General features: G+C 41.6%; 2 protein-coding genes across 4 annotated transcripts; one reads left to right on the top strand and one right to left on the bottom strand.

Annotated features, from left to right (window-relative positions):
- Positions 1-1,841: 1,841 nt before the first annotated feature.
- Positions 1,842-19,742, top strand: LOC136442489 (transcriptional protein SWT1-like). Of its 3 annotated transcripts, none has more exons than XM_066439375.1 (17): positions 1,842-1,917; positions 2,795-3,009; positions 4,906-5,016; positions 7,867-9,378; positions 9,684-9,836; positions 10,317-10,545; positions 10,958-11,139; positions 11,580-11,674; positions 11,848-11,930; positions 12,272-12,422; positions 12,745-12,892; positions 12,994-13,067; positions 13,487-13,633; positions 13,933-14,017; positions 14,455-14,505; positions 16,025-16,080; positions 16,652-19,742. In XM_066439375.1, exons 2-17 carry the CDS (start codon positions 2,836-2,838, stop codon positions 16,764-16,766), a joined length of 3,366 nt encoding a protein of 1,121 aa, XP_066295472.1. In that variant the 5' UTR covers positions 1,842-1,917; positions 2,795-2,835; the 3' UTR covers positions 16,767-19,742. The 3 variants fall into 3 exon arrangements, with proteins under 3 accessions (XP_066295472.1, XP_066295474.1, XP_066295473.1); XM_066439377.1 differs by having other exon boundaries at positions 4,909-5,016; XM_066439376.1 differs by lacking the exon at positions 1,842-1,917 and adding an exon at positions 1,938-2,401.
- Positions 18,861-27,101, bottom strand: LOC136442491 (organic cation transporter protein-like). Its single transcript, XM_066439378.1, has 12 exons — positions 26,629-27,101; positions 25,541-25,691; positions 24,736-24,839; positions 24,089-24,243; positions 23,578-23,746; positions 23,021-23,159; positions 22,661-22,746; positions 22,153-22,287; positions 21,561-21,640; positions 21,206-21,308; positions 20,661-20,873; positions 18,861-20,442 (listed from the first exon to the last, which is right to left on the bottom strand). Exons 1-11 carry the CDS (start codon positions 26,895-26,897, stop codon positions 20,834-20,836), a joined length of 1,431 nt encoding a protein of 476 aa, XP_066295475.1. The 5' UTR covers positions 26,898-27,101; the 3' UTR covers positions 18,861-20,442; positions 20,661-20,833.
- Between the last annotated feature and the right edge of the window lie 667 nt (positions 27,102-27,768).

Raw genomic sequence — 27,768 nt, forward strand, 5'->3', positions numbered from 1 at the left:
ACCACCGTACCCCCGCCACCCCAGGTGCCACTCGGTTCGCGGCTGGGAACACGACATATGCCTACAGATGAAATCGCTTGTACAAATCCCTCACAGGTGGCTAGACACGTAGACACGTCCGTTTCCTTATTTATTCATCGGAGACTACCAGTGGCAAACAACAAGCCAGCTAATCTTAGTAACGTAAGTTTCGCAACCTTTTATACAGGCTCGGAGCATATCGCGATGCTTTCCGACTGACACAGGACTAGCTTGGTATACTAAGGATACATGTCAAGGACATAACGTTGTATTTATTCTAGCATACCAAGCAGATCTAGATATTGAGTGAGAAGACTTATTGTCGTATTCAGTGTAATTGTAATGTTAGTGGTCGGCAACATCAGCTTGTCTGCCTGGCGTTCCACTTTGTATTGTACACATGTATTGTTGCAATTTGGAATAAAGAATAAATAGAAGACCGACATTGCAACACCCGAATGAGGTTATATAACCTCCTCATTGGTAACACATGCGTTGCAACTGCGTGGGTCGAGGTATCAGAAAACGGGCCAGTCTTCCTCACCATTTAATTATGCATGCATAGCTCAAAGCAGCTCCCCATATAACCTCCTTGCACGTTGCTGACTCCCTCTGGATTTTTTTTTATTTTAGCAATACCGTTTTCCCTCATTGCCGCGGGCTGGAACAAGAAAACGGTAACTCGAAAAGAAAAAACAGCCGACAGCCGAGGGAGTCTGAACGGAGGCTAGGGGCTATCAGCCCCAAATACTAGTACTATATATATTTAAAGTACCATGTCAGGCTGTATCATGTGCGCATTATCATCATCCCTTATTTATGGACGCCTGCTGTCTGTCCCATACTATACACGTAACCCGTGGGTTGTAGCCTCCCGTGCAGGATTCAGTCAGCCTTTTAATACCGTTTGGCCTTGGCAAGGATATATATATTCTCCGGGGGATCCTATATTTCAGACTGGCCAGCTTACATAAAAATACGAGCATCATGACGGGGGTAAAAAAAAGTGGGTAGGTAACTGTTTGAAACAATGAGTAGCACGTGAGTAGCAACAATAGAGAAGTGTGAAAGACTATGCTGCACTGTAGCCTGGATGCCAGACCCCCAATCACTAGAATATCTACCCCCACACGATAGATATTTTAGAGATTGGGGGTCTGGAATCCAGGCTAGTCATGCTGTGATCTGTAGCGAAGGAAGTACCCATGTGGTCCAAGCCTGGAGTCCAGACTAGTAGCTTTGGCGCGCTCCCCAAGATCCGCTAGCCTGCCAACAGAGCAGTGAGCCAAGGCTGGACTCTAGCCTGACGAATCGAGCTCCTAGTGGCCAGCCGGTCCTGTAACCGCCATCCCCTAGGATCTTGGGTTGGGGGTTAGTAACCTCCGGCCGAGAGCTTGTGTAAATACAGGCTAGCTGGACTCCAGACTAAGTCCCGGCGATCTCCATAATTTTTCCACAAGCATCATCTTTCACGTGAGGTGGTCAACTGAATGCTACATGTTGAGACAGTCGACAACATGGACAAGTAGAGTATGCATTCAAATAAACTAAAACCAGTCCTGCCCTGGCGTTTGAGCTCGTTTTGCGAAGAGACATAACTTTGCTACAAATTTTGTGACGTCACAGCCTAGAAGAAAATGAAGGCATGTGCACGTGAATGGTAAGAAACTTTGTCATTTAAGCCAGAAAGTATTCATCTCAAACATTATTTCAGTGAGTTGATAAAAATTTTGATTGATTAATTAATTTTATTTTCGATTATATTCATCAAATGGTTTTATACTGCGTACTTCTAATTTTTTATCTACTCCTCTACTTGTTGTTGCCGTACGGTCAGAGGTCACCAGCTCCATACACGCGGGAATGCAGATTTGGAGACGTGAAGCTCTTCCATCGGTGAGCTCGGACACTTCATTCCTTTGCTTTTTACGCCCATAAATCGACTTAGAGACTGAACAACTTACTGTAGGTAATATTCAGGAGTTTGTAGAGCTCTAAATCTGTTTGGAATACGTTTAAAAACCCTATAAACAACTTGTTTTTGAGGTGACATTCCGTTACCTCCCCTTTGGGATTTCAAATTACAGTTCAAAATTCCTGATTTACATACGGTGTCCTCACTTTCCCCTTGTTGTAGAGGTGTGAAAAGGGTGATTATGTAAACTAACTGCACAGCAAATTTGAATCACAGAAGGACAGACTTTCTGAGTCTGAGAGGTTTTTTTTTGTATCCACGCTGTGCATATTTTATGATTATATGCTCACCCTTTTCTTCAGTCTACCCTAAAATTTGCGTGCTGCTTTTTGTGGCAACTTTTGACGGCGTTTATACTGGACTAAATGCATTTTCCTTGCTTTTGTTCTGTTGAAATGCTATCAGGTATAAGTGCATCTGTCCCTTTTATTTTAATCGAAGGCTAGATTAGTGCTTATCATATTGGAGCCTTGACATAATTTTGTGTATTTTGCTGGAGGCAAAAATAAAAAAATAAACCCCCTTTTCTTAAGACCTTGGATGATTTTTCTCCATACCTAGCTGTATAAACTCAATAACCTTATTAAGTTAACAGTGATTGCAAGTCAAGGTGTAACATTTGCCATTGATACATTTATGTACTTTATTCGTCTTCACTCTGTAACATTATATACCAGGGATTTTAACCTCCTTGCATATACCTATGCTGTATACTGAATTACTGATTGTTTATTTGATTGTAACGTAAGTATCCGTCGGGTATTTGCTTGCAACTGAAGCTCATTCTTTTCTCCACAGGTAACTACTACTACAAGTACTAGGGATCCCTTCATGACAAGATGAGTACAGTATCGTCAACCAAGACCCCCCTCCCCCTGGGGTGGGTGAAGTGCCATTCCAAGAGCCACCCAGGCTACTGTTATTACTTCAACATGTCCACAAGAGCGCGGACTTGGCAGAGGCCAGTCTTGGACGAAGAAGAGGCAAAAGGTCCAAAAGAAGCTGAAAAGAAGGCGAGTTTATTATGTATTTTTTTACTACAAATATAATGTAGTTTATTTGTTGTTGTGGCACTTGTGGCTCTTTGTTTACAAGAGCTCTTTTTCTCTTTGTATGAACAAAGGAGGTAATCACCGAGTTATTCAGTGCAATTTCATCCAAACGTTCTCCCTGCTGCTAGCTGTATTTAACCAAATCAGATTCCGCACCCTTTATAACAATACTCCTAACCCTCTACCTCAACAAGAAGGTCTCTATTAAACCTCCTTGCTCAGAACATTGTGGTACATGGAATGGTTCATAGACAAATTAGTCTGCAAAAAACACACATTCAACAGTCCTTTAGATGTTTTGAATTGCATATTCACACAGAAAGACATTATGTGAGTACATTTCATCACTATTACTCACATATTTACAATCAGTACCATTATAGATCTTTGTCTTTTAGTGTGAGGACTACAAATTAACAAATCTGTTCTGGATTAAGGTACACATGATAATACTTGAAATCCCCAAGACATTTGTGTCCTTATTTTTTAAACAAAGATAATATCCTAGCCATCATTAAAAGATAGAAGGAAGCTTGTCTCGGAATGTCTACCCTTCTCTTTTCATCCACTGATGATCTGGGTCCCATTTCCTGTACTGTTTTCTCTGGTCTCACTCCTTTCTATGTAACAGTATTGTATTTCACCAAGCTCTTCTAAACTCTCCAAGTAATAGAGGTTGAAGATATTGTAGATATTATTACCTTCTTCCGATTGGTATCTTTAAGAGTGTTTTGTAACAGAAAACAGGTTACCAATCAGAAGAAGGTAACGATTTCCCTCAAACCTCTGCTTGGAGAGTACTGACAGTACCTCTTCTAAGTTCGAGTTCTATACATCATGACTGCTATACTGCCCCCCCCCCTCACAGAATTATGCATGACATTGCATGTTGGTCCAAAGATATCAGTTTCAACAAGGCATGCTAAATTGACTTTTGCTGACTTGCAAACACTCAAGTCTGGCGAAACTGTCAGACGTTAGAATTGGGATCAGTAAAAGTTCAGGGTTTCCATCATTCTACAGGACATGCTCAAAGATCATTTAGATTAAGGTATTACTTCATCCTCACACACTCCCAAACATCTTATGTTGTTCCACATGGGTACGCTTCTTTCCATGGAGTTTTGCAAAATTCATGGTGCTCAAAGTTTACAGGCAGGCCTATAACCTCCTTGGTCATGCATGGTACATGTATATCCTGTTTCTCAGACTGGTTAGAATATGTCTGGAACCAGACAGCCTGGTGGTGAAACATATTGTTCCATTTGTCTAGGACTGTAGACATAGTTTTTTTTTTTCTTGTCTGATCTCCAGACAAGCAAGTACATCATGTATTCATGTATGCTTGTAACATTGAATTTAGGCCTTAGTCAAAGACAAGAAAAACAGGATTTGTTTTTCTGCTGGTAAAGACTCATGGTTGAAATACAGTATTACATTTTGTAGCTGTCAACGGTGACGAATGGGTAAATGCACAGTGTTGTGGGCTTTTTACATAGTCGTACAAGAACAACATTTCAAAAGCAATCTGTGGAGAAGTAAGGTAGTGGAGTGCATGTGTATCATCTCAATGGATTTGGTTGAGTATAGATGTTTATATTCTTCAATGAATTTCATATGTAGAGGAATGGGTTCTATTTCTAATCTTACATGTAAGTTGATCTTCCATTGATGTTCAATAATGACCCATTGTGTACTCACAATTGATGGACATACATGTGACTTTCGCAGTCCAAAGCTTAACACACTCTCCCACACCAAACTAGCTAAATTTTCAGAGCTGGGTTTACATTGATTATTTTGTCACACACAACATACTGTAACTAATATGAAAATCCACATTTGTTTTCCTGACAGCAGGAGACTCGTAAGAGCCACGACTCTGGAGTGCACTCTGACAGGGAGGACAAGTCCCCTACAAACGATGCTGCCAGCTGTGTCTCCATGACTTCATTGACTTCGGAAAAGGTCCATATTAATTACCTGCATGAAAACGGAGGTCTATGTTTGTGTGTTTGTGTTGGTGTGTGTCCGTAGCTATTTGAATATTATAGAGTGACAGGATGTGAGGCCGAAGATGGTGTAACCAGAGACTGGCAGGATGGGAAGGTTCTTTTAAACTGGGTCCAAAGTTGATGCTGGCAGGACCAATGCATAGGCAGAATTAGTGAGAAATTCACAATAATGAATATAACAAGAAAATCACAAAAATTAACAGAGGTACTAGATCTTCAATTTCTTTGTGACTGTGTTGTCTTTGATATAATTATAAGTTGTTTTTGTTTTGTGCTAAATAAATTATGCTAATGTTAACCTGTTACCTGAAATTGCATATTTCTTGTATACAATACATGACATGCAGGGATCTCTCAAGAAATTTATAGTGTGATCACTGTGATGTGCTATAGCTCTTGGGCGGTGATGCACTTTACAGTGGAAAGAGGTTGCATTTTGCCTTTTCCAGACACAAATGGAAGTAATTTCCTGCAACTTTGGCTTAACAGTCTACAAGTACAAACCCATGAGGCAGGGGAAATCTTCAAGAGCTTGTTATGTACATATCAAGCACAATATGCATGTACTCCTACCTTGTTAGTTGTGTCAATTTTATCATGTTTTCTGGGGTGTTGGTCAAAAGGCTATATAGACACAGAATTGTTAACTTATGTCAGAGGGAAAAGAAGATGATAAGCAGCAAGGACATTATATAATGTCCTTGTAAGCAGGTAGGTTTTTTTCTTTCTTTCATCTATGCTCCATGTCAGTAAATAAAACACAAACAGAATTTATCTTCTCCATGTCCAACTTTAAAAAAGAATAAGGGTATACTCCCACACTATAGTCTCACACCAATTTCTCTGTTTACCTTACAGTTTCATCCCACCCCTTTCTGTAACAGTCCTTTGGTACTGTATTTTCAATTTTACCATTTCAATATGACAATGCAAAAACTAAAAATGTCACCAAAAACTAGAACAAAACTAAAAACAAACCATACGTATTGCTGACATAAAATCAGACTCATCCCATAGCAACCCATCGTATCTTCAATCAAAACACATATTAATTCCCCCAAAACAGGCTCTTGTCTTAAAATTTCTGCTCCATAGTGTCGTAAACAAAGTTTTTGAGACGCTCGGATTTTGAGTTCCCGCGGTAGACCCACAATATTGAGTAAAAGTAGCTCTATGCCTTGAGCCGCACAATCTAAGAAGTTACGGATTAAATTTTTACACTAGAAACCGCTAAATTGGGAAAATATCACAGTTATTTTCTGAAATACACGGTCTGAAAATATGATTGACCATCTGTTTCCGCCTTCGACGAAAAGAAAGAATATTTTACCCGTGTTTACGGTGTCATGCTGAAGATTGTAATCTGCGTTGCAATATGGTGCTAGTTTTTACCGACGTCATTGCGCATGTGTGATGACCTTTGGCCACTTTCCTGTCGCGCTGCCGCCATGTTTCGAGCTGGGTTTATCGATTCAATTTCTGCCGTTTTCAACATTTTATGGCCTCCAAACTTTTATCACAAGGGAAGTTAACTTGTGCTTGTTATTTCTATGTGTAACTTGTCTTATTTGAACCATTGATAATCTTCGGTCACGCCGCCGATAGTGTAGTTGTAACGCGGGAATTTTCGGCCTGCGTCCTAGCACCTGAGATATTGTTTTGAATAGCGGGCTTTGGTTACGATGTAAACAGAGACAGCCATAGTTTTTCACATGAAAATATTTGTATTTTAAACGCCAGTGGGGCGTCAGATATTCCTACAATAACAACATTTCCTTTGTATCGTCATAGCGAGATCGACCGATGTTTTTATAAATACCGACAAATAATTATAATTTCGCTGTCAAACTCCGCGCAATGGCGCCCATAGCGGCGGGAAAATTTGAACAGAAAATTAGAGTAGAATTACTAGTACAATATGAGGATAAAAACACCCTAACTATGGAAACCAGTCTGATGGTGCAGTGTCATTTTTGTTCCATTCTTCAAGGATATCCCTGACAGGTGCTATGCTTGTGGTCCAAGCTAAGATGAAATGTTGTTGTTGTTTAACCCTTACAGTAGGAAATAAAATTTCTCCTGCATTCAGGAATTGTAGGCAAAATTAAAAAAAACGTTTTTTTTGGACTTGTACAATTGTACATGCTTGAAGGTAAGGCTAGATAGGTAAAACTATGATAATATGCATTGTTGAACAAATAAAAGATTATACCAGGTCTATATGATGATATTTCACCAATGATGTCTGAAATTGTTTACTTCAGGAGGTCAACACAATATCGATCATCTGTCAGTGTCCAGATCACGTGAAAACTATCGTCCTTATCATGTGAAACATATCTCAAAACTTGTACAGAAATGTCCACACAATTACAAACATGAGGCAAAGGCATTATAAGGGTTGTGATTGTCCTTGTTTATTCATTCATCAAAGTCCTTGATGACTGTGTAATGATCACCCATCTATCATCTCCGGTAGCATCATCATAGAAGCGTTAACATAGCATGCTTAGAATCAGCTGCAAAAGTCAGAAAAATAGCCAAAAAACCTTGAAATTCAAGTTAATAAAATATTGACCCTGTACACACGAAAATGAGGCTGTATCCCCAAAGTATACCAGGGATTGGCGATAAATAGAGAGGCTCTGATCATGGGTTATTGGGGCACGATTGGGCTTTCTTTTTAGGAGCCAGGAACATGGCCAATCATGCTGTAGGGGTCAATGTCTAATAGACGTAGTCTCTTGATGCAACTTTCTCCAAGTGCTTGATATCATATTTTTTCTCTATCTTTCCCCAACAGGTGTCACATTACTTCAGCTCCATGTTGGACAAGAAAGCAGGACCGAGCAGCGCGGTCTCCCCCTCAGAGGCGCCGTCAGAAAGGGGCCAGAAGCGCAAGATCGAGGATGACTTCAGCGACAACGAGAGCATGCTCTCGCTCAGTGCCTTCTCTATGTCCTCTCTGTTGTCACTCAAGAGCAAGAAAGATGCCCCTGCAGCCCAGAAATGGAAACCCCTTGATCAGACGTCACCACACAATGACGTAGATTACGGACAGCCCAGTGAGACTGCAGCAGCAGCAACCACGTCCGCTGGACAACAGTCACAGGCAGGGAGTGACCCAAAAACTGGCACAGGTCTGAAGAAACTTTCTACCAAGGGACTGACCCTGAAAAAACTGCCACCAAAGATATCTACTGTAAGCCGTCCTCCTAGATCTCCTAGCCTGACTACAAGATCTCCCAACCAACAGCAGCGCACAGCTAACACTGCAGTTAGTCCCTCACCTGTACGGAAGGAGGGGCCATCCAACGCCAGCAGTACTTCAGTTGACAATGGTTTGGACCCTCTTCCTGACTATGATGAGGTTGAGGGCTACACTGCACCAGCCCCTGGCAAGGCAAAACACAAGCGGATGAAAGCCTCCCTGCCTTCGCATGACCTCAGGAACAATATCACAGGAAAGCCTGTGGAACTGGTCAAGACAAACAAGTATAGCTATAATAGAGGTCCGGCCAGCTATGTGAGGAACAAGCTGAAAGAGAGGGACCTGCGCGAAAAGCTGACAAGTAAATCCATGCCGCCACCTATGGGGCCACCGAGTCACTTTGCCCGACCGAAGGCTCCAAGACAAGATGGAGTTTTCAAAGCCCCGTTTCCCGTGGGCCACAGGCAGCAGAAACCCTACTACAGAGGCCAGTCATGGAGGGACCACAACGGGAACCACAACAACCAGGAAGACTATTACACTCTCGGACAGCTGCCCTTCTCCCTGGAAGTCACCACGGTAAACCGCACAGATGAGAACTGGGGAGACAGTTTAACCGTGTGCGAGAGCCCAAAGTTCAGAAGTGGGGATATAGACAAGGTGACGTGTACAGTGGATCAACGGGATCACAGAAGAGTCGCTCTTGATGGGGAGACAAATGCCGCTCTTGGCAGGGACACCAGCCTACCTCAGGAAAACAATGCAGTGCCTCAGGAGAACTTTGACGACATTGTAGAGATGGACATCGACATGGACGTAGAGACGGAGGAAAGATTGATCAACGAGATCCAAGAAGTCCGGGGGCACCTCTCTACTGACGCGTCGGCCAGCCATGGCACCCTCACCAGCATGCAGGTTGTCCAGACTGAGTACATGGAGACAGAGACCACGGGGGCGCCCGGTGTAGACGGGAATCTGCCTTTGTTCATTGTGCTGGACACTAATGTCCTGTTGAACCACCTGAAGTTCCTAGATGACCTGAAGGACCAACAGATCAGTGGTATGGGCCGACCGGTGCTTGTGGTGCCCTGGGTTGTCATGCAGGTGAGGTATCTTAGTGCTGTTTACAGAAAACATCCATTGATGAGATTTTACTTTAAATTGCTTGATGTTACCTTGAAGATGAATGAATTCTTTAATAATTGCAAAACTGTAGAAGGTGTGGTTTTCATTTGTCAGATTTATTTATTTATTTATAGTCTGTCATTTTTATCCAGGGTTGCCCAGCTCGGTGATTAACACTGCTTTGCAGTGGGGCCCTGCATCATACATAAATAAATAAAACACATTATAATGATATGATATGGTAATACAGTATAACAAAACCATCCTTGTGTTTTTGTCTGTAGGAGCTTGACGCCCTGAAGTCACAGGACATGCTGAACAAGCCAGGCCGGACCCTGAAGCTGGAGACTCAGCACCAGGCGGCTCAGGCTGTCAGGTACCTGTACAAGTGCCTACAGAACCGCCACCCCAGGGTCAGGGGACAGACCGCACAGGAGGTGGGGCAATGGCTGCGGCCCAGTCTTTCACATATTCATTTGATATATACATACCTGTAATATACATTACAGATAGCCTGTGTTTACACAAGCTCTCACTGGCGGAGGTTAATGACCCTTTTCCCGAGATAGAGGGCGGTTACAGTCGGGCCGGCCGCTTGGAGGGCGATTTAGTCAGGCTTACATTACAGATAGTTGGCAATCTTGGAAAAAATGGTTTCTCTGATCACAAAGCTGCATATATATGGAGGTGTTTGTTTTATTTCTGGAAGTGTGTAGTTATACTGCTACCAGTTGAAATTCTGCAGAGAACACTAAGTAGTATAGATTAGAATTGTTGCAAGACCAGTTGACTTTTGGCCATGCAAAAGAAAATGTTAATGAATGCTTTGACTTGTGCTCTAATAGTCTAAACATATGCAAAAAATGGCATATTTGCAACAGCAGTTGAATGTATTTTTTGTTGTCTGTGTTCCCCAGGGCTCTGTGAAGCTTGTTGGGTTTAACCCAGAGTGTAACGATGACCGGGTGCTGCAGTGCTGCCTCATGTACAGTCAGAAGTACACCGGAGTGAACGTCATTCTGTTCACCAACGACAAGAACCTCTGTAACAAGGCAGTCATCAACGGCATGCAGTCCTTCACAAGGGAGACCCTGATGTCTGGCATCAAGGCTATGTACCCTGAGGAGGTGGTCGCAGCACCTATAGGTATGGGAGGTGTGAATTTGGACAAGACATGGAACTTGACATTACATGAAGCAACTACTGTGAATCAATTCTGTCAAAACTTGTATAAAATAAACATTGCAGAAAGATTGGCTTACCTTGACAATTATAAACAGGACTGACTAAATCAATAGCAATTCACCAGGTGCATGAAAAGTAATTTTTTTTTTAGATATTTGAAGGATTTACACAGAAGTGCATTGAAGATTTTTGTGAGGTATAAAAAACTTGACTGCTCTAATTAAATCCTACATATATTTCATGTTGTAAGCAGTTATTAAGCACCATACCAGTAGTTGCGTAAAAGAATTTACCTTTCCCTTTGATCAATGGAACTACAAAGAAAACTATAAAGCATATATATGTACCGTAACTTATTGTTTCTGCACAACAGTTACAAGACCTAAGAACCCCATAGCTGTGCCAGTGAAGCAGGAAAGCAGGAACCAGATCAGGAGCCCCTGTGTGAGCCCGCCCATGGCTCCCCCCAACAGAGCCACAACTCCACCCATGCCTCCCCCCGCCCGAACCAACCAAACCAGGGGCACAGATCCTACCAGCCGCAGGAAACAAATGGTAACTTAACACAGAAAACATGTATCCAAACTTACAGTTACATGTAGCTACTAGTACTAGATTATAGAATTTGAAAAGATTGCCAGATACTGAGATAGTCCAAGTTGTTGAAATATGTACATGTGTATGTTATTTTCTGTTCATGTGTTGTTGTTCACTTTCTTTAGTAAAATAAAAGGGCCACATATTGGTAAGATTATGTTTTCATCTTTGACACATTCTGCTGATCTGATTATGGGGCTGACCGAGGTGTTTGAGCCCTTAATCTTGTACTAATGTTTTAAATGTGTTGGTTTCCATGTTGCTCTGTGCAAAATAAAGATGTTGTTAAACACCATTACCTACAGAAATTACTGAATTGTGACATAGAATGTAGGATGGCAACTATGTACTATGTGTGGACAAATAGTGGTCTGTATTATGCTGTATTTCCCTCCCAGGCTGATGACGTGCTGTGTGGTATGAAGACACTGCTGAAGGCTGTCTTTGCAGTTGTGCTGGAGACTGAGATGAAAGCTGTGTACGATGACACCTGGTACGTGTTGCACTTATCCGTCCAACTCTCGCGTGTCATTTGTAACATCGATTAAGATCATTCTCGTTGCCACATCTGGCTAATCCAGGTGCAAAGCTGCTATTCAGTTTTGTCTGCAACTTAAGATGTCCTCCAAGTTTATCATACTAATGTATTTATTTATTTGTTTACAGGAAGATGATTGTTTACCGCAAGCCCCCGTGGTCCCTCCAGGATCTTCTGCTCTGCTTTGACAAACACTGGATTGCTGTGTTTGGTAAGGGGGCGTATTGATATAACCCTATATGTGTCCTTCATCATGACACTACCAATCCATAGATTGAAAGATGCATATGATGACACCTGGTATGTGCTGCACTTATCAGTCCAACTCTTGCATAGATTCATAGATTGGAAGGTAGAGTAAAGTGGAGGACTCTTTCAAGTTTGGTTTGAGTGGAACCTTGACCAAAGTAAAGTATGTTCCAATCCATAAACAAGTCGTCCTGGGATCGATGTCAGTGTATGTTCTTGAGTTATGATGTGAAGAATGTTATTTTGTGTGTATATTTAAGGATACTTCAAACCCCAATTCTCTAACCAATACTCCATGTGCAGGCATGTTCCTGAGCCGGGATGTGAAGGAGCACCTGGACAGCCTGGTGAAGCACTTCACCCGCGGCCGCAGCTATGGGGTGGACCTGCAGGAGACGCTGCAGCTGCTGCAGGATGCCCTGCAGCTGGTCAGGCAGCTGCACAACCACAGCACGTCAGTGGTGGTTTTGTTTTCTCACTGAAGCTATCGTAACGTTTATGACTGTGCAGGTCATATCTATAACATAGCAAATGATATATTGTAATTTTGTGTCATTAAACTTTAATCTTGATGCTTTAAGATGAATCATTCACATTGCAGTGGTTTGTGGTTATGTTTGTCCTGTGATATTACAGTGATGTGCTTGCATGTATGAGCATTTGTTGACTGGAATGAAGATCCTCTTTGCTTTATAGATGCACGCTTGAGTAGAGTACTGATGTAATGTTGAGAAATTGTGGCCATAGTTTATTTAACATTCTCTCTCTCCACACAGTTATGACGGGACCCTGCCTAAGGTGATCTCAGAGCTGCAGACAGCACAGCATCAGTGTCAGGAGGTCCTGAGTGGGAACATGTCCTGTCTGACTGTTAAACAACCTGTTCCACCCACAACTGCCCCTCTGCATGCACCTCAACAACAGGTAGGAATACTGGTTCCATCAAATTTTGACAAACATTTTAATACTCTCCTGTGCTTTTATTGGAGGATCAGTAATACATTGTTTGTTATTTAATTTTTCAGGAGCCGACCAACAGTCCAGACGTCCAGATGTGGATAACCTTTGACGTTGTCTGGAAGGCTGTCAGCTACTTCCTGTGAGTTGTGCTTATATCATGTTTCTACTGAAGCAGCAGCATTAGATGAAGTTTGGTTTTACTATTAAAAAAAGTCACATTGTGTATTATCAAGCAATGAGCAAAGATCTTTATTACACATTTTTGGCTCACTGGGCTGAGTACAGGAGACAGCAAAACATGTTCAAAGTTGATACAGTCTAACAGTTGCTAGCATATTAGTTATACATGAACTGATGAAGTAGAAATAAAGGAACTGATATGTTTTGCAATGGAAGGTTTGTCTAGCTACAGTAGAAAAATGTCTTTGTCTATGGCACTGTCAACTATTTTTGTTATTTCAAGAAATCTGCCTGTGTCTTAATATTTACGTACTTTTGATGTTCGGAACTGGCTGTCGTGTGTCATAACTTAACTATGTTGTATCTGTTTTTTCCCAGAGTGAAGATTTTTAATGGGTTGGACTACAAACACTCCATCCCCCAGCCTGCGGAGAACATGGCTGACCTCCCCTCCAAGTACGAGGCTGTGACATTTATGTGCAAACTCCACCCACTGCTGGCTAGGGTGGTCCTCGACATGGAAAAGTATGATACTGGCTTGATAGTTTTCTCTATACTCTCTACTAGTAGACATGAATAGACATGAGTCCTAATGCTTAATGTATCTGGCTTTCATATTGTAAAGTTAGTTTATTTTTGTATGTAGCTGCCAGTATATATCATCTGTATTTGAATCAAAGCAGTTTGTTCGAAATAAGAGTAAACTGAATACAGAAACCAAATAAGAATAAACTGAATACAGAAACCATCATGTACGAATATACTTGTAGTAGAAATATGAGATAATTTTTCTACTGAAGTTGATCCAATATTGTTTATCCCAGCTTTCTGAAGTTGGAAAGGGCGGAGCAGCTACAGCCCCTGTCTACAAGTCTCTGTAACGCAATCCACGACTTCCTCAATCAACTGGTGAGCACATTTACATGAACCTTTTCACAAACATTTCTTTGCATGTATTCGATGTTTGAATAAGTTTGATACAGATAACGTTGTCCTGGGAAAGTGTTTTGGAAGACAGCATCCATACTAAAGTGTTGGTCTGCTGTAATATAGTAATAGACATTTGACTTGATAGTAACATACATGACCGTGTTGCCCATGTAAAATGTCTTTTTATCCTGTCACATTTTAAACAGGTTTAAAAGAGCAAATTGAGGGTTTCTGTGGTCAGTTTTGAATATGTCCTTCCAAACTCAACTTTCTTCTGACATAGTGGCATAGATTATTGTCCACTGTCGGGTCTGTCATAGCCTCCCTGAAAATAGTACAAGAAAAAAATTGAACAATTCATGTGTACCTTTTTTAGATCGTATCACATTTTGACGCATTTCCATCTGTCCCTTCAGGTCTACACCAACAGTGAGCCCAGTAGTCTGCAGTATCCCACTGTGGTACAGGTACGAATCCTTAATCAATAAACATGTTTCAATTTCTATTATAATTGTGATAGTTTTAAAAGGCTTGGATTCCTTTTGCGTTTGCATCTATATACAGTCAAACCTGTCTATAGCGGTCACTCAAGGGACTGGCCAAAACTGGCCGCTAAGGACAGGTGGCCGCTATGGAGAAAATGTTGATTAATTGACCACGAGTGACACATGTTTTCAGTACCCACTGAGATACATTTATTCACCGTACAGTACACATGTAAACATTACATAGGTAAGGCACATTTTAGAAATTCGATTGTTGTTCTTTTACTTCTATTATGGGCTTGAAAAAAGAATAATTGTATCTGCCAACTCCAAAATCCATGGTTTGCTCGAGCTTCATGTCTGAACAAACCAGCATCGCCATACTCAACTCTTGATCCTTCGCGACTGCTTCGCTGCCGGCACACGCGTCACCAACGAGTTTTAATCATATGAAATAAAGTTCTTCGCAGCAAAATGCCCCCTAGTTAGTATAGAACAAAATATATGTTGCTCAGTTGCCACTTACTGTTCGTTTTCGACCGTTTTCAAACATAAAATCGTTGCGACAATTTTCCTAATCTGTTGTTGTTTGCTTGTTATGATCGGCTTCTACCATTATGCTAATAGGGTAATGAGAGGAAGGTCGCTCTTTTGAGGGCTTTTTTTCTTTTCAGAAAATTGCAACAGCCCAAATTTTACAAGATAGTAATGTTATCTATATTTAGTTTGAAGCTTTTGGTTCAGTAATTATCCTCAGTGATAGTTTGCAGCAAAATAGATTAACACACTATACCTCCGCAACAGTGGTGTCCTCCGATGACCTTTATGCTGCTCCGCCATTTTGAAAATCGTGTTTGGGCACATTTTCGGATGAATTCCCGGGGAAAACGGAAATATTGGGCCGACATTGAAATAATTCGCCAACTTAGCGCATCAGATACATGTGCGGGTTGTATTTTCCAAAAACTGCCGTAATCTTTGTCCAATCCAAATGCACAGAAATAGTCAAATATGCTACGATGTACAAACGCAAGCCATGTGAAGAAATACTTGACTTCGCGCGCGTCAAACCATGGATAATCTAACGAAGATAAAACATTCCTGTTTTCTTTATTATTATCCTGTCAAGTTGAGTTCACATAAACTTGATAACTGCATTAGAAAATGAAGATTTTGAACCCGGCGTGCGGTGGCGATGCGGCTTCCACCGGCGCACATTGGCCGTTATCGGCAGTGTTACTGTACTCGCGGGACCGAAAATCGTCTGGCCGCGACCGCGTTGGACAGGTGGCCGCTATAGCCTAATTCTTAATGCTTATGTCAATGGGAAAAATCCAAGGGACCGACAAAAAGTGACCACTATGGGCAGGTGGCCGCTATGCAAAGGTGACCGCTAATACAGGTTTGACTGTATAATAAAATCAGTTTGATGAAAAAGGGTGGAAGTAGCATTTCTGATACACATGATTATACATGTAAAATTGTCAACATCATTTTCCAGCCATCAGTGCTGACTCCTGATGTGCTGATCAGATATTGCAGGGACCCTCTGGCACAGTAAGTCAAACTCACATGTTTCGTTCTAAATCTAATCATGAAAAAAATGGGGGTACATGTAGAGTGCCTTCAGGTAATGTACAGTCTCTCAATTTTACACAATATAAAATGCTGTCTGCAGCAAAACAATATAAAGAAAGTTGGAAAAGTTACTGGTTGGGAAAGACAGTTGTTTGCTTGGGAGAGGGTTATGTAAAGATGGACAGAAGTGTTTTAATGTGTCCTTTGACGGCAGGTTGTTGCCTGTGCCAGGTGGTTGCTTGAACAGGTTTGACTGTAGCAGCTGTCAATCTCAACACTTCAGCTGCTAGGATTTTTAGATGAAACACCTGACTCAGAAACAAACTTAACTGAATGAACTTCTATCATAACTATGGAAAGGTTTTATGAAGTCAAAAGTTTTGGGGTTCATAAAATATGGAGATTGTAGAATGACACAAGCATGGAGTTTGATACAGCATTCAATGTTGCAACTTGTACCTTTGCTATAACCACATCTACCTTAATGATGCTTCACTACAATCCTTCATTATAATCCTGTGGTATGACCATAATTTCCATTTATCCACAGGGAGCGCATGGGCAGGGGGCTACAGCAGCTGGGCACCTATCTGACCCAGCTTATACAGTGTGGGAACTTCATCTTCCCTGAGGCCAGCAAGAACAACTGGTTACAACAGGCTTAATCTGCCATCTGGAGACTGTTGTAGGTTATAACAGCTTTAGCAGCCACAACCCTAAGTACTTCAATGAATACTAGGATAACAAGGGTGCAACCTTCTGTTGAAATACTTTGATATCACTAGACTAGTTATCTTCTTAATGGTGATACAACTTGGAAGGGTATTCAGGAGTTGCATGTGTAGCTGTCAGTCAGCTGCCTGGGACCATTGTGCCTTGTTACCTTTACCAGTATTGGTCAGGTAGGATTTTGAACCTATCTTTATACTGGACAGTATGAATCTGGTCAACAAAAAAGACTAGGCTGTGCCAAAGCAAACAAAAGTAAAATGTAAAGCGGTATATCATGTTTATTTGTGAAAACGAACTTGAGAACATTCCAGGCAAATTTGATGGCGTGAAAAGCAGAAGTGGTCAGATTGAATCCTTAATGTTACTTATCTGATGATCTGTAACGCCTTTTTCAGAAGTGCAATTTGACCCAACTCTTCAGTATTGTTCGGAAATGTGTTGGAAATAATTCTTGTTCTTTGGGTACACTGCAATGTGAAGAACTATAATCTACATGTGAGCCATATATGTCTGAGGAAATTAAAGAACAAAAAAAAGATGTATTTTCAATATACATGTAGATTGGTTAATGAAGACTGCATCATCATTATTCACTAATTCAGTCAGTTACATTTTCTAGAAAGTCATCAGGTGAAGCAAAGGTTTCTGTTGTGTGTAAGACATGAGATATTTTTTTGAAGCCAAAAAGTTTTATTTTTCATTTAAACAAGAGAAAAACTAATATGCCAAAACCATAGAATTAGTCACAATGTAACTTTGAAGAACACAAATGTGTTACCAGGTATTCTATTCTAATTTGTTGTCATTCTTTATTGACATTTTACTTCAAATTCTTACAGCAGACATTGTAAAAGAGAAGGCAGGAAATAGTAAATGACCACAGTGTTAAATGTAGACTCAAAATAGGTATTGATCATTGTTCCGTCCAGTTTTTTGTACTTTTAAGTTGGAGATGCTGGAATCAAACCTTGTCAGGTAACTTAATATCAGCCTTATCTTGCCATGTTTTCGTTATGACGATCTACCTGTGTGCAGAGTTTGACCAAATCTCTGTTTGAAAAAGAATTATTTTCTTATTTTTGTTCCAGATTTTCTTTCAGTTTGAAGGATACAGAACAAATGCATGCATTTGCTATTGTCATATTGTAGTTGAAATGTGCCAAAATATTCAATGTGCATAAGTTAAAGTAAAATATAACTTGGTTGCAATTATGAACAATATGGAAAGTTGCCATAAGACAGTTATTATAAGAATAGAATAGTTGTAAAGAGTATTTTGTTAAAGATGACATTTAGTAGTAGTTGTAGTAGTATTACTTTAGTAGTAACACTATTTTTTTGTTTCTTTGATTCTTACTTTAGTTCATTTCTCTCACATGACATTGGCTCCTGCCTTTCACTCTTTCATCTGCCATGTTTTCCTCTTCCATGTTTATAGCTTTCACTCTCCCAGATTTTCCCTTCCCTCATCTTTCCTGCTGCAGTCTTCTACATGGTCATTACCATTGGTTCTTTATCTTGTGTTTCCTCTTACTTTCACATTTACATCTTTCGGTTACATCATGTTGTCTACTTTCTTTTTTTCTTTGTTCCCTTCTCTATTTTCTAAGCCCCACTGTTCCATTTTTCTCTCCTTTCCTTGCTTACACTTCTGTATTACAGTCTTTATTCTTTTTTCCATACCTCCACTCTCAACACTCACAGTTGCCACCTTGTTTCACAACTTGCAGATGCCTCGCTTCTCTTTTTTTCTTACCCATACTGCATCTCCCTTGCATGTGTTTGTGCTTATCTACAAGCAGATGCATCACTGCAGGTTGCATGGCAGCACAAGCTTCTTTGTTATTGTTGTTGTTTTGTTATTTTTGGTTACATTTTCCATTTGTGTAGGTACCACATGCTGTATTTTCTCTGTTAGAAGCACACCCCAAATGAAAGCAGTTTTCAGTGTCAGCTCATCAGATTCTTAAGCTTAAAAATGTGATAAAAATCAGTGAGGGTTGAGGAAGTATCCTGCCCTACCTCAGTTTTATACCTATCCATCATCCTCTTTACCTTTTCCAAATACACAGTGTGCTTCTTGTAGATTAGATAGTGCTATAAATTTTCTATTGTGCTGGAATACCAAAGAGTTAACCATTTTCTTTGCTGTTTTGTCCAGTTTAAGAATGATAGAACAGTTTTGGTATGGTATTTTTCACACATAACCCTATGCCATCCGTCCATTGGTTTGTGTATTTGACAAAATTGTACCAGTAGCTGGGCTTACTGACCCTATTATACTGCTGTATATCTTCAGGTATCATGTAGATCTGTCCAAGTAGTATGATAATAAGACAATTCTAGTATGTGTTAATGTAGTTTTCTTTTTCACATTACCTTGTCCCACTCATAAACAGGACGCGTGTGTAAGTTGCCAAAAACATAGCAAGAATTCACTGACATCACATACTAGAGTTGTCTTATTGTCGTACTGTTTCGCCTCTTTGGACTGGATGGAGATTATGAATACAATTAACTTCTCATTTCGTGACAATTGATATAACTTAACACACTATTGTAATTTCGCCTTAACATTTTGTTGTTGCATTTATAGTATATGTTCTATAGTAAAAGTTCAAAGTTGATAGTCACTGATACAAAAGTAGAGGTAGAAAATGCCCAGTATATCCTGTGCAGCTCGATAGAAAAGCTTGTTTCATCAGGTACAGATTGGTACAGATTTACAAACCACAAAATGGCTACATTGTATGTAGGCTTATTTTCCTAGACAGAATACTAATACACTAGCTGTAGTAGAGTAGCCCAAACTGTTTATTTTCATACACACTCTATATTTTGATGCATAGATTTTGTTCACATGTTAGATTTTCTATTAAACTGCAAATGGAAAGAACCCAACAAAAATACATATAGTTTTGTCTGACTCTTCTGTATTTCTACCTGCTAAGTTTCTGTCGACTGCAATTTTAAGTCTTCATGTATCTCTTCCTTTATCCTGTTTGCTACAGGAGTGGAGTAAGGAAGCATTTGGCAGCAATGGGTGTTGTACCAGATTTATTACGTAGCAAATTTTGCATAGTGTCATTCATTTAGACAACACACATGCGAATACACAGGTACACATGCACACATTTACATTGCCCTGCATACAAAGTGCACAGTATCATGCATTCACACCTACACTAGAACATTTTCCAAGGAATGAAATGGATAGGGGTGCTCTCAACATCCTCCTATATATTCCCATTGTATGTGGCCAAACTTCTACCATGTCTTTATTATACACATGTTATCTGGTCACACCTGAAAACAGGAAAAAGAAAGACTAAAAGTAAAACGGAAAAGAAAGAATCAAATCAACTACATGACGGCACATCCTTTGCTCTGTAGATGAGTAAACAAACTAGATATTTGTCATGTTTTAAAAGTTTTCATAAGTTCGAGTTTGGCAATCGAAGAAAAGCTTTTAACGTATCAAAACAATCTAAGTTGGCTATCCTTTACTTTATAGTGGCCTTCGTGTCTTGGACCCTGTCCTATGCATCATCATTTCCCTTCCTGAGTTTGAGAGTGGTTAGGGCTGAGTCTATCATCTTCTCTGTAACCCTGGGGATAGGAGAAAACACAAAAAAGAGTTGAAACATAATGAGTGACCAATACATATAATCCATCTATTTCTAGAAAGGGATTGTCAAGAGTAGCAATATTGGATAGGTACGTTGTCGTTCTTGTCATTCGTAGATGTTCTTTAAACTAAAAAGTCTGTCAGACAAAGATCGTTTTATGCAAATTAAGGACAAATGATGTCCTGTTTTCTGACTCACCCCTTCCCGAACTCCTCGCCGTCCCCCAGTGTCTGCGGCAGTCTCAGACCTTTCGTCTCGGGCAGCAGCATGCACAGCAGCCCGGCCAGGATTGTCATGATGCTGAACAGCAGGTAGGGTGCAGGTCTCCACACGTCCGCTAGGAGCCACAGGAAGGGCGAGATGGTGGCGCCTCAACGTGCAGCCATGGAGGAAGAACCCATGCCAGTGTTCCTGGAACGGTACAGTCAACAAGATTAGTCTCCTTAGCAGCCTTTACGCGATGGACTTTCCCGGAGGCTGTCTACGAGAAACCGGATACAATCAGAACTGACATGCAAACATCTCATCATGTCTACTTCTAAAAGGAGAAACGCTGTCAACCCTAACACCCTTCTCAAAGGTCAACTTTTTTCTGTAATTTCTATACTGCTTTAGTTCAATTTGTATCAAATAAGAAGGTAGATATAAAGGAACTGATCTCCATTGAATTCGACTTTGTCTCAGCGACAGTTGCAAAGATTGATATGAAATCTTTCAATGCTACCGATTCTCTGACCACGTACCTGACCACGGTAGGGAAGAGCTCTATGGAGTAGATCATGATGCCCTGAAACCCGCCGGTGATGCACAGCTTAGAGAGCATCGCTACAGCAACACGGCTGTTACCTTTCAGATAAAAGAAAGCGTCAGAGACGTTCGTAGAAAAGAAAAGCTAATCCAACAGAAAACTCCTCAAATCAAAATGAGGGAAACGAAGTCATGTCAGCTGATTATTCTGTACTTCCATTTTTGGCACGACAGAGAACATAACGGAAATTAGTAATGTTATGAAACTATTTTCGTTACGTTTAACGAGCATTGGAAAAAAATCACCAAGTGCTTATAGAAGTCCTCTGTTATGCCTTTATGACCTCTGACCTGTTGGGAGGACAGTGACAATGATGAGCCCCAGGCCCGTCAGGAACAGGTAGGTGAAAACTGGGATCTTCCGTCCGAATCTGCAGGGTAGTAAGAACAACTGAAACCATATTTGAAGTCCATAAGGATGAGTGATGTGTGAAAGTATTCATTTTCTTGTACCATAAATCTAGAAGTTACTTGTATTGTGGATGATAGAAACTTTCATATGGCGTTATGTCTACCGGCTGCTAAATTATATCCTAACATAATCATTCGGATTGTATTTCCAGAACCGTAGTTGCCCGTGTGTCTGTCCATGCGTAAGTCCAAACAAAAAAGTAATTCATATTTCCAGTTTTGCGTTTCTGAAACGTTGTCTAAATGTGCATCTACGGGCCAACACACATTCTTATCCTGAAGAAGGTCATTCTGATGGCATATCCAGCACCAAGGACAAACACCACTGCGAAGGTGGCTCCTGCCGGTCATGCTCAGTACTGCAGTACCATGATTCTACCATCTAAAACTATGTGGCCTGCTCTAACCAAGGAGGTCCTATTTTAACCTCCTTGCTCTAACTATTACACAGTTACAACACACTCATGATTACCTCTCCTGTAAGTAGAGTAGGGACAGGTAGGCCGGGATCTCCATGATGGAGGAGATGAGGAAGTTGAGGTAGATGTTTCCGCTGAGGTCCGTGATGTTTAGGGAGAAGCCGTAGAACACCAGACTGCACGTGAACCTGAACGGTAGCAAACAACAAGATCTGAAGTGCTGAAGTATTCTCCGTAATCATGAGAAATTCATACCATGCCAGTGTTATCAGTATTCTTTTATATTTTGACGATTCAGACGGACTTTATCAGCGGGATTTGTGATTATGACAAATTTAGACTAATCGTATTGTTTGCAATATATATTGACACATTCAGGTCAACTTCATTACTATGATTATAGCCAGTATCTTTAAATTTTTATTTTTTAATTCATAAACTTTCTTCCGCGGGGGGGGGGGGGAGGGGATTCATCCGCATTTCTAAATCTGTGGCGCTTCCGAAGTGTTGCTCCAAAAGAGGACGTATATGAGCAGGGCTACAAAACCGAACAATCCCTACCAAACGTAGAAACACTTGAGCGATCTCATCCTCATGTTGGGCGTGCGCAGTAAGTCCATGATGCTGTATTTCCTGGACAATTCCTCCTTAAAAATAACAAAAAATACATTTCTCAAGTGTTGCCAATATAGCGTTATAGTCTGAAAGGATGAAAAAGAAAGCGTTTGTTTTATTCCCAGTATTAGTTCCAAATTAACAAACTCCTCGACGATTCCTCCTTCAAAAGAACAAAAAAATACATTTCTTAAGTGTTGCCAATATATAGTCTGAAAGGATGAAAAATAAGGCGTTTGTTTTATTCCGAGCTCCCAGTATTAGTTCCAAATTAACAAACTGCAGTTTTGAAGCTCCTTGCTTTACCTTGATGGATTCTGGATCTTCGGACAAGAAAGCTTCATCCGGGACATTGACCTTGTTCATCCTTGCCATGCTCAGTGTGACTTCCTTAGCCTTCTCCTGGTCACGTGACATCAGCCACCGCGGACTTTCCGGACACACCCTGGGTGTGAGACACATTGATCGTTGTGGACGAATGAACCAGGACTGAAATGTATACCGCCTAAAATGTCTTTCAAACGAATACAATTTCGCCATACGGCCCTTGGCTATCTCAATTCAGTACCTCTTTCACATACGAAAATAACGCAAATATAAAGCTCCCTTATATTACACTAAATTGGGAACAAATAAAAGGATCAAATGGCCTAGATTTCTTGAAGCAAAGTTACATATACGTCGTGCATTTTTTTTTTGTCGTGGGAATTTCATCGAGGCTAGGACAGAACCGACCGACAAAGGTCTATGACAAACTTCCCGTCAGAAGACTACTGAACTTAGTACGGCACGGCCACCACTGTCCTAATAATAATGTCCCCAGTTGTAAACCTGTCGTGTGACGTACGTGACAGGGTCCTCACCAGAAGTACGGAATGAAGAGTAAGTTGGGCAGTGAGATGGCGAGCTGGAGCATTCTCCAGTCGCGGATTCCGTACGCGATTCCCGCGAAGATGATTTCTCCCACCGCGAAGAACAAGGGGCGGAACACGCCCACCTTCACCCGCTCACTGGGGCCAACAAACTCCGCAACTGGAACACAAGACGACGTTGATAAATTATTTATGATATTGAAGACTGAGGCAATAAAATCACACTTCTTGTAAGTTGCGTTCTTCCTATAACCGAGTGCGGCGCAGTCGTTCTCTACAAGTACTAGTACACAAGAAGACAGTTAGTCAAGCTACTGAATGGATAGATTTTGGAAGTTGTTCAATGAGCAAATGTTTTCTTGCTTATCTTATTAGCTGGATGTTTAACTTTCATCGACGTTTTCTACAAATAATGACTTTAGGTGTTGTGGTGTGTATGTGTGTTTTGTGTATCAATGATTTGTGTTGATGTGTTTCTTTGTAGGAAAGACAACGACTTAACCCATGACGCAGGAGACGATGATGACTCCTGACGTGGCGGCGCCGACGAAGAAGCGGAAGATGACGAAGAGAACCAGGTTGGGCGCGAAGGCGGCGGCCACGCCGAACACACACTGGACCAGCAGACTCAGGAGGTAGGACGGGCGGCGGCCCCATCTGAGGAGCAACCACGCCTTAGGTTAGTGACTCCATACTTTGATTTGCAGGTACAACAAACTAACAGCCCCTTTCCTGTGAGCAAACCTTTAAGATCCATTTTGTTTCATTTTGTGCACGTGTAGACCCCACGAAGTGTATGAGATGTCCACTAAACGCAATTACACAGGGAAACATTTGAATGCCGAATCTTAAATTTTTTGGGGAAGACGAATCCAATGCTACATGATCGGCTCCCTCCTTGAGGTGTCGCCAAAAAAGTTTGCTCTCGACCTATGACCATGGTAACTGAAGACAGTGTTAAATCCAAGCAGACGTATGGCGCGTTTTTGCCGCCTTTTCTGAATACTATCCGGCTTATGTATCTCTCAGTGATGTGCGTTTATCTATGTTTATCTCGAATGAGCGTACAGAACGCCACAAAAGGCGTGCAATACAAGCCACACTGTGCAGTGTGTGTCTACGCCGAGTTACACCTTTATCCCACTTTACCTGTCAGCCAGATCTCCGAACACCACCGCTCCCACCATCACCCCCACCATGTACATGGCCGTGGTCAGGCGCTTCAGCCAGCCGGCAGAACACACGATGTCCCACTGGGGGAGAGGGAACACGGAATGCGTCTTGTTTTGATTTGAGCTCTAGACTGATCTAAGAAATGTATTTTAGCTGTCGACGCTCTGACCTCAGAAACCGTGGCGTTGGGATTTGGTAATACCCCCATTTCACTTGACGGCGCTCTCGCCGCGCTCTCGCCGCGCTCTCGCCGCGCTCTCGCCGCGCTCTCGCCGCGCTCTCGCCGCGCTCTCGCCGCGCTCTCGCCGCGCTCTCGCTGCGACCTAGAGCGCAGTGAGAGCGCCGAACTCCCCGAAAACTTTGAAGTGCTCCAATGAATCTCTCCGGCGACCCTTGCGCGCTCTCTACGCGACCAAAAATCTCAAATGTCAGCTATATACTATTATGAGCGACCAAAGACACGACGGATCACTCCACGAATTCCAGAGATAAAGAACGAATCTTTTTAACGTTTTGTCAGTTTCGTTGTCTTTTAAGTCATACCTTTACCTCTTGTAGACACACAGAAACACGCTCGGTAAAATATAACCTTCTCGGCGAAGGTAACAATTGTACGAGGTACAAAGTATGGCATCTATAATTACTACAGAAGTTCTATAAGGCTAATCTACCTGATACAAGAGTGTATAGTATGGGATCATTAGAAAGAGTAGTCCTGTGAATGTTAGGATTGGAGATAATGGTTGGAAGAATTATTGGCTTATCAATGGAGAATACTGACTTCTGTAACTATGGTTGTTGTGAAGGTGGTACAGTCGTACTCCCACCCCCTGTCACAGCTGATGGTCCCGCCGGCTGACAGACTCTCGGGGGAGTGGTTCTGCCAGAAGGCCGCGGAGCTCATGTTATAGTCCTGTTCTGTAAGGTTATACCTGGTAAGAAATGAGAGAAGAAATCTTAGAGGAAATAGAAGAAAATCATGTGACAAAGACACAGAACACGGTAACGTTTTGTGAGATAAAACTCGGTGTGGCGTTAATGTCCGTTTAATGAAAAAGAGGGCAACAGCGAATGTTTTCACTTCCATCATCGCGGTGTGGTTTGTTATGCTCCTTGTGTAGTACACTGTTTACTGCAAAGCGTATTTTGGTTCACAAATCTCAAGACACATGAGTGTGAAAACCTTGAGTAAACATGTTTCTATTCCATGACCCCGAGCAGGTTGACCTCTGACTAGCCTCATGATGCAAGGGTATTCGAAATGGAGGAACAAGTCTGTCTCTGGTGCCATGTTGATTGAATCATCAAGTAGTGACCTTGAACGTCCTTGAGGTCAGATGTCAAGAACGGTTGCTTTGGCTGATCTCCAATAAAACAATATTTCAGCCACTGCAGGGACATCCGGTCTCACAAATGATATAATCTCTTGTGACTTGTTGTTCACGTCTAACGTGCGTGTCCTGCCTGACATTAAGAGAGATTCTGATCCACACAAGAAAGGACCGCTGCATGATTTAATCGTGAGGTTGAAAAGCAAAAAAAAGTCATGCTTTTATGAATGCACGCCATGTCGGCGTCTGCCAGTCGTGATCAGTGTCCTTGGGCTTGATGTGGTTCAAACAGACTTGGCCTTGACTTCAGTCGAACTTGACGTAAACAACTGTATTACGTTTCAAGGGCGATAAGCCAAGAGTACAGGAGATTTTGTGATGCACCCCGACTGATTTTTGAAATTCTGGACAGATCAAAAAACAGATTACTCCTTAAACATGACCGGATGTGTATTAGATTATTTACGGATTCAACGACAGAAATACGGAAGCGATGACCAAGACAAGCTTAACAGTTTGTTGCTTTACTACTTCTTACCTTGAGCACTGAAGGTATTGCCGACTCTCGTTCTTTTCTTGAGTCCAGGGGATGCTCATGTCCAGGGCCTGGGGAATCGGCCGGCAGTCTCGGCTCGTGACGAGCCCGGGCACCGCGCAGTGGTAGGCGGGCACGGCGGCCAGGAACACCGAGGCGACCTGGTGGAACCCCACGGGGATCTCCGCGAAACACATCAGGAAGAGAACCCATCCCTGGTACCGACCGAACTCACCGAGGTACTTGGTTAATATCTCGTCGAAAGGTAACATTATATCTTCTATGTCCACTACTAACTCTTAAAGACGTATTCAGCACTTGTTCCTCCAAGGCGAATAGCCCAGCGAGTCTTATTTGGCATGGTACCAACAAGTATTTCTTGGCCTTCTTTAAGCATTCGCTGTTTGCCGTCAAATCACCCCTAAAACAGAAGGTTTGTCACTTGTCATAGCCACCAGTTGGTTAGACTCACAAAAGGTGATATCGATGAACATGATGAATTTCCCACAAAAATATCTCACTATGAAAATTCTTCTTTTTTTCTTTTTTCTTTTCATGGGCGTTGCTTTTTGGATTAAAATGTGTGTGTAAGTTGTAACGATCAAAGGCAGTTCTATCGACAGCCGCAAAGGGACGTCTTGTTTTTAAGACCATGTCATCCGCATCGCATTTTTTCCGGACAAAATGCGTTTATGTTGATGATTATCATATGTCATATGGAATGTTTAGAGAGAATTCCATAACACTCATGATCAGCGCTATATCATGTTCTGTCACTATGTACGTTCGTGAAGGGAATATTGACCCACATGCCACTTATTAACAGACCGGCTTGACATACATTATATGACCCGACTATGCGTACGGGGCTCAAGGTCCAAACTTTAACGGTCAAACTTCCAAAGTGATATTTAACGTTACAAAGTTTTAGATCAAGACATGAAAATTCACGGATCACAAGTACTGTCCTAGTAATAGTACTGTGTCTGTATTCGGCAGCGATTTTGTAGCAGTTTCTTCTTCAACGTAGGTCGGTTGATTTGACAAGTACGATGTTGTCGTTTGACGAGATTTTGACCCGGTACATCGGTGAGTTCGGCTGGTACCAGCGCTGGGTGATGTTCCTCCTGTGTGGCGCCGAGA

The sequence above is a fragment of the Branchiostoma lanceolatum genome, chromosome 9, assembly GCF_035083965.1.
Source record: "Branchiostoma lanceolatum isolate klBraLanc5 chromosome 9, klBraLanc5.hap2, whole genome shotgun sequence".
In the NCBI taxonomy this organism is placed as follows: domain Eukaryota; kingdom Metazoa; phylum Chordata; class Leptocardii; order Amphioxiformes; family Branchiostomatidae; genus Branchiostoma; species Branchiostoma lanceolatum.

Bases quoted from the DNA above. Each gene is read 5' to 3' on its own strand.
- LOC136442489 (XM_066439375.1), top strand. From the start codon at position 2,836: ATGAGTACAGTATCGTCAACCAAGACCCCCCTCCCCCTGGGGTGGGTG. The intron at 5,017-7,866 runs GTCCATATTAAT...TTTCCCCAACAG, and splicing joins CTTCATTGACTTCGGAAAAG to GTGTCACATTACTTCAGCTC. The intron at 11,931-12,271 runs GTAAGGGGGCGT...CTCCATGTGCAG, and splicing joins ACACTGGATTGCTGTGTTTG to GCATGTTCCTGAGCCGGGAT.
- LOC136442491 (XM_066439378.1), bottom strand. From the start codon at position 26,897: ATGTTACCTTTCGACGAGATATTAACCAAGTACCTCGGTGAGTTCGGT. The intron at 23,747-24,088 runs GTTAAGTCGTTG...CTTGTGTTCCAG, and splicing joins CATCGTCTCCTGCGTCATGG to TTGCGGAGTTTGTTGGCCCC. The intron at 22,747-23,020 runs GTAAAGCAAGGA...GTTATTTTTAAG, and splicing joins AAGATCCAGAATCCATCAAG to GAGGAATTGTCCAGGAAATA.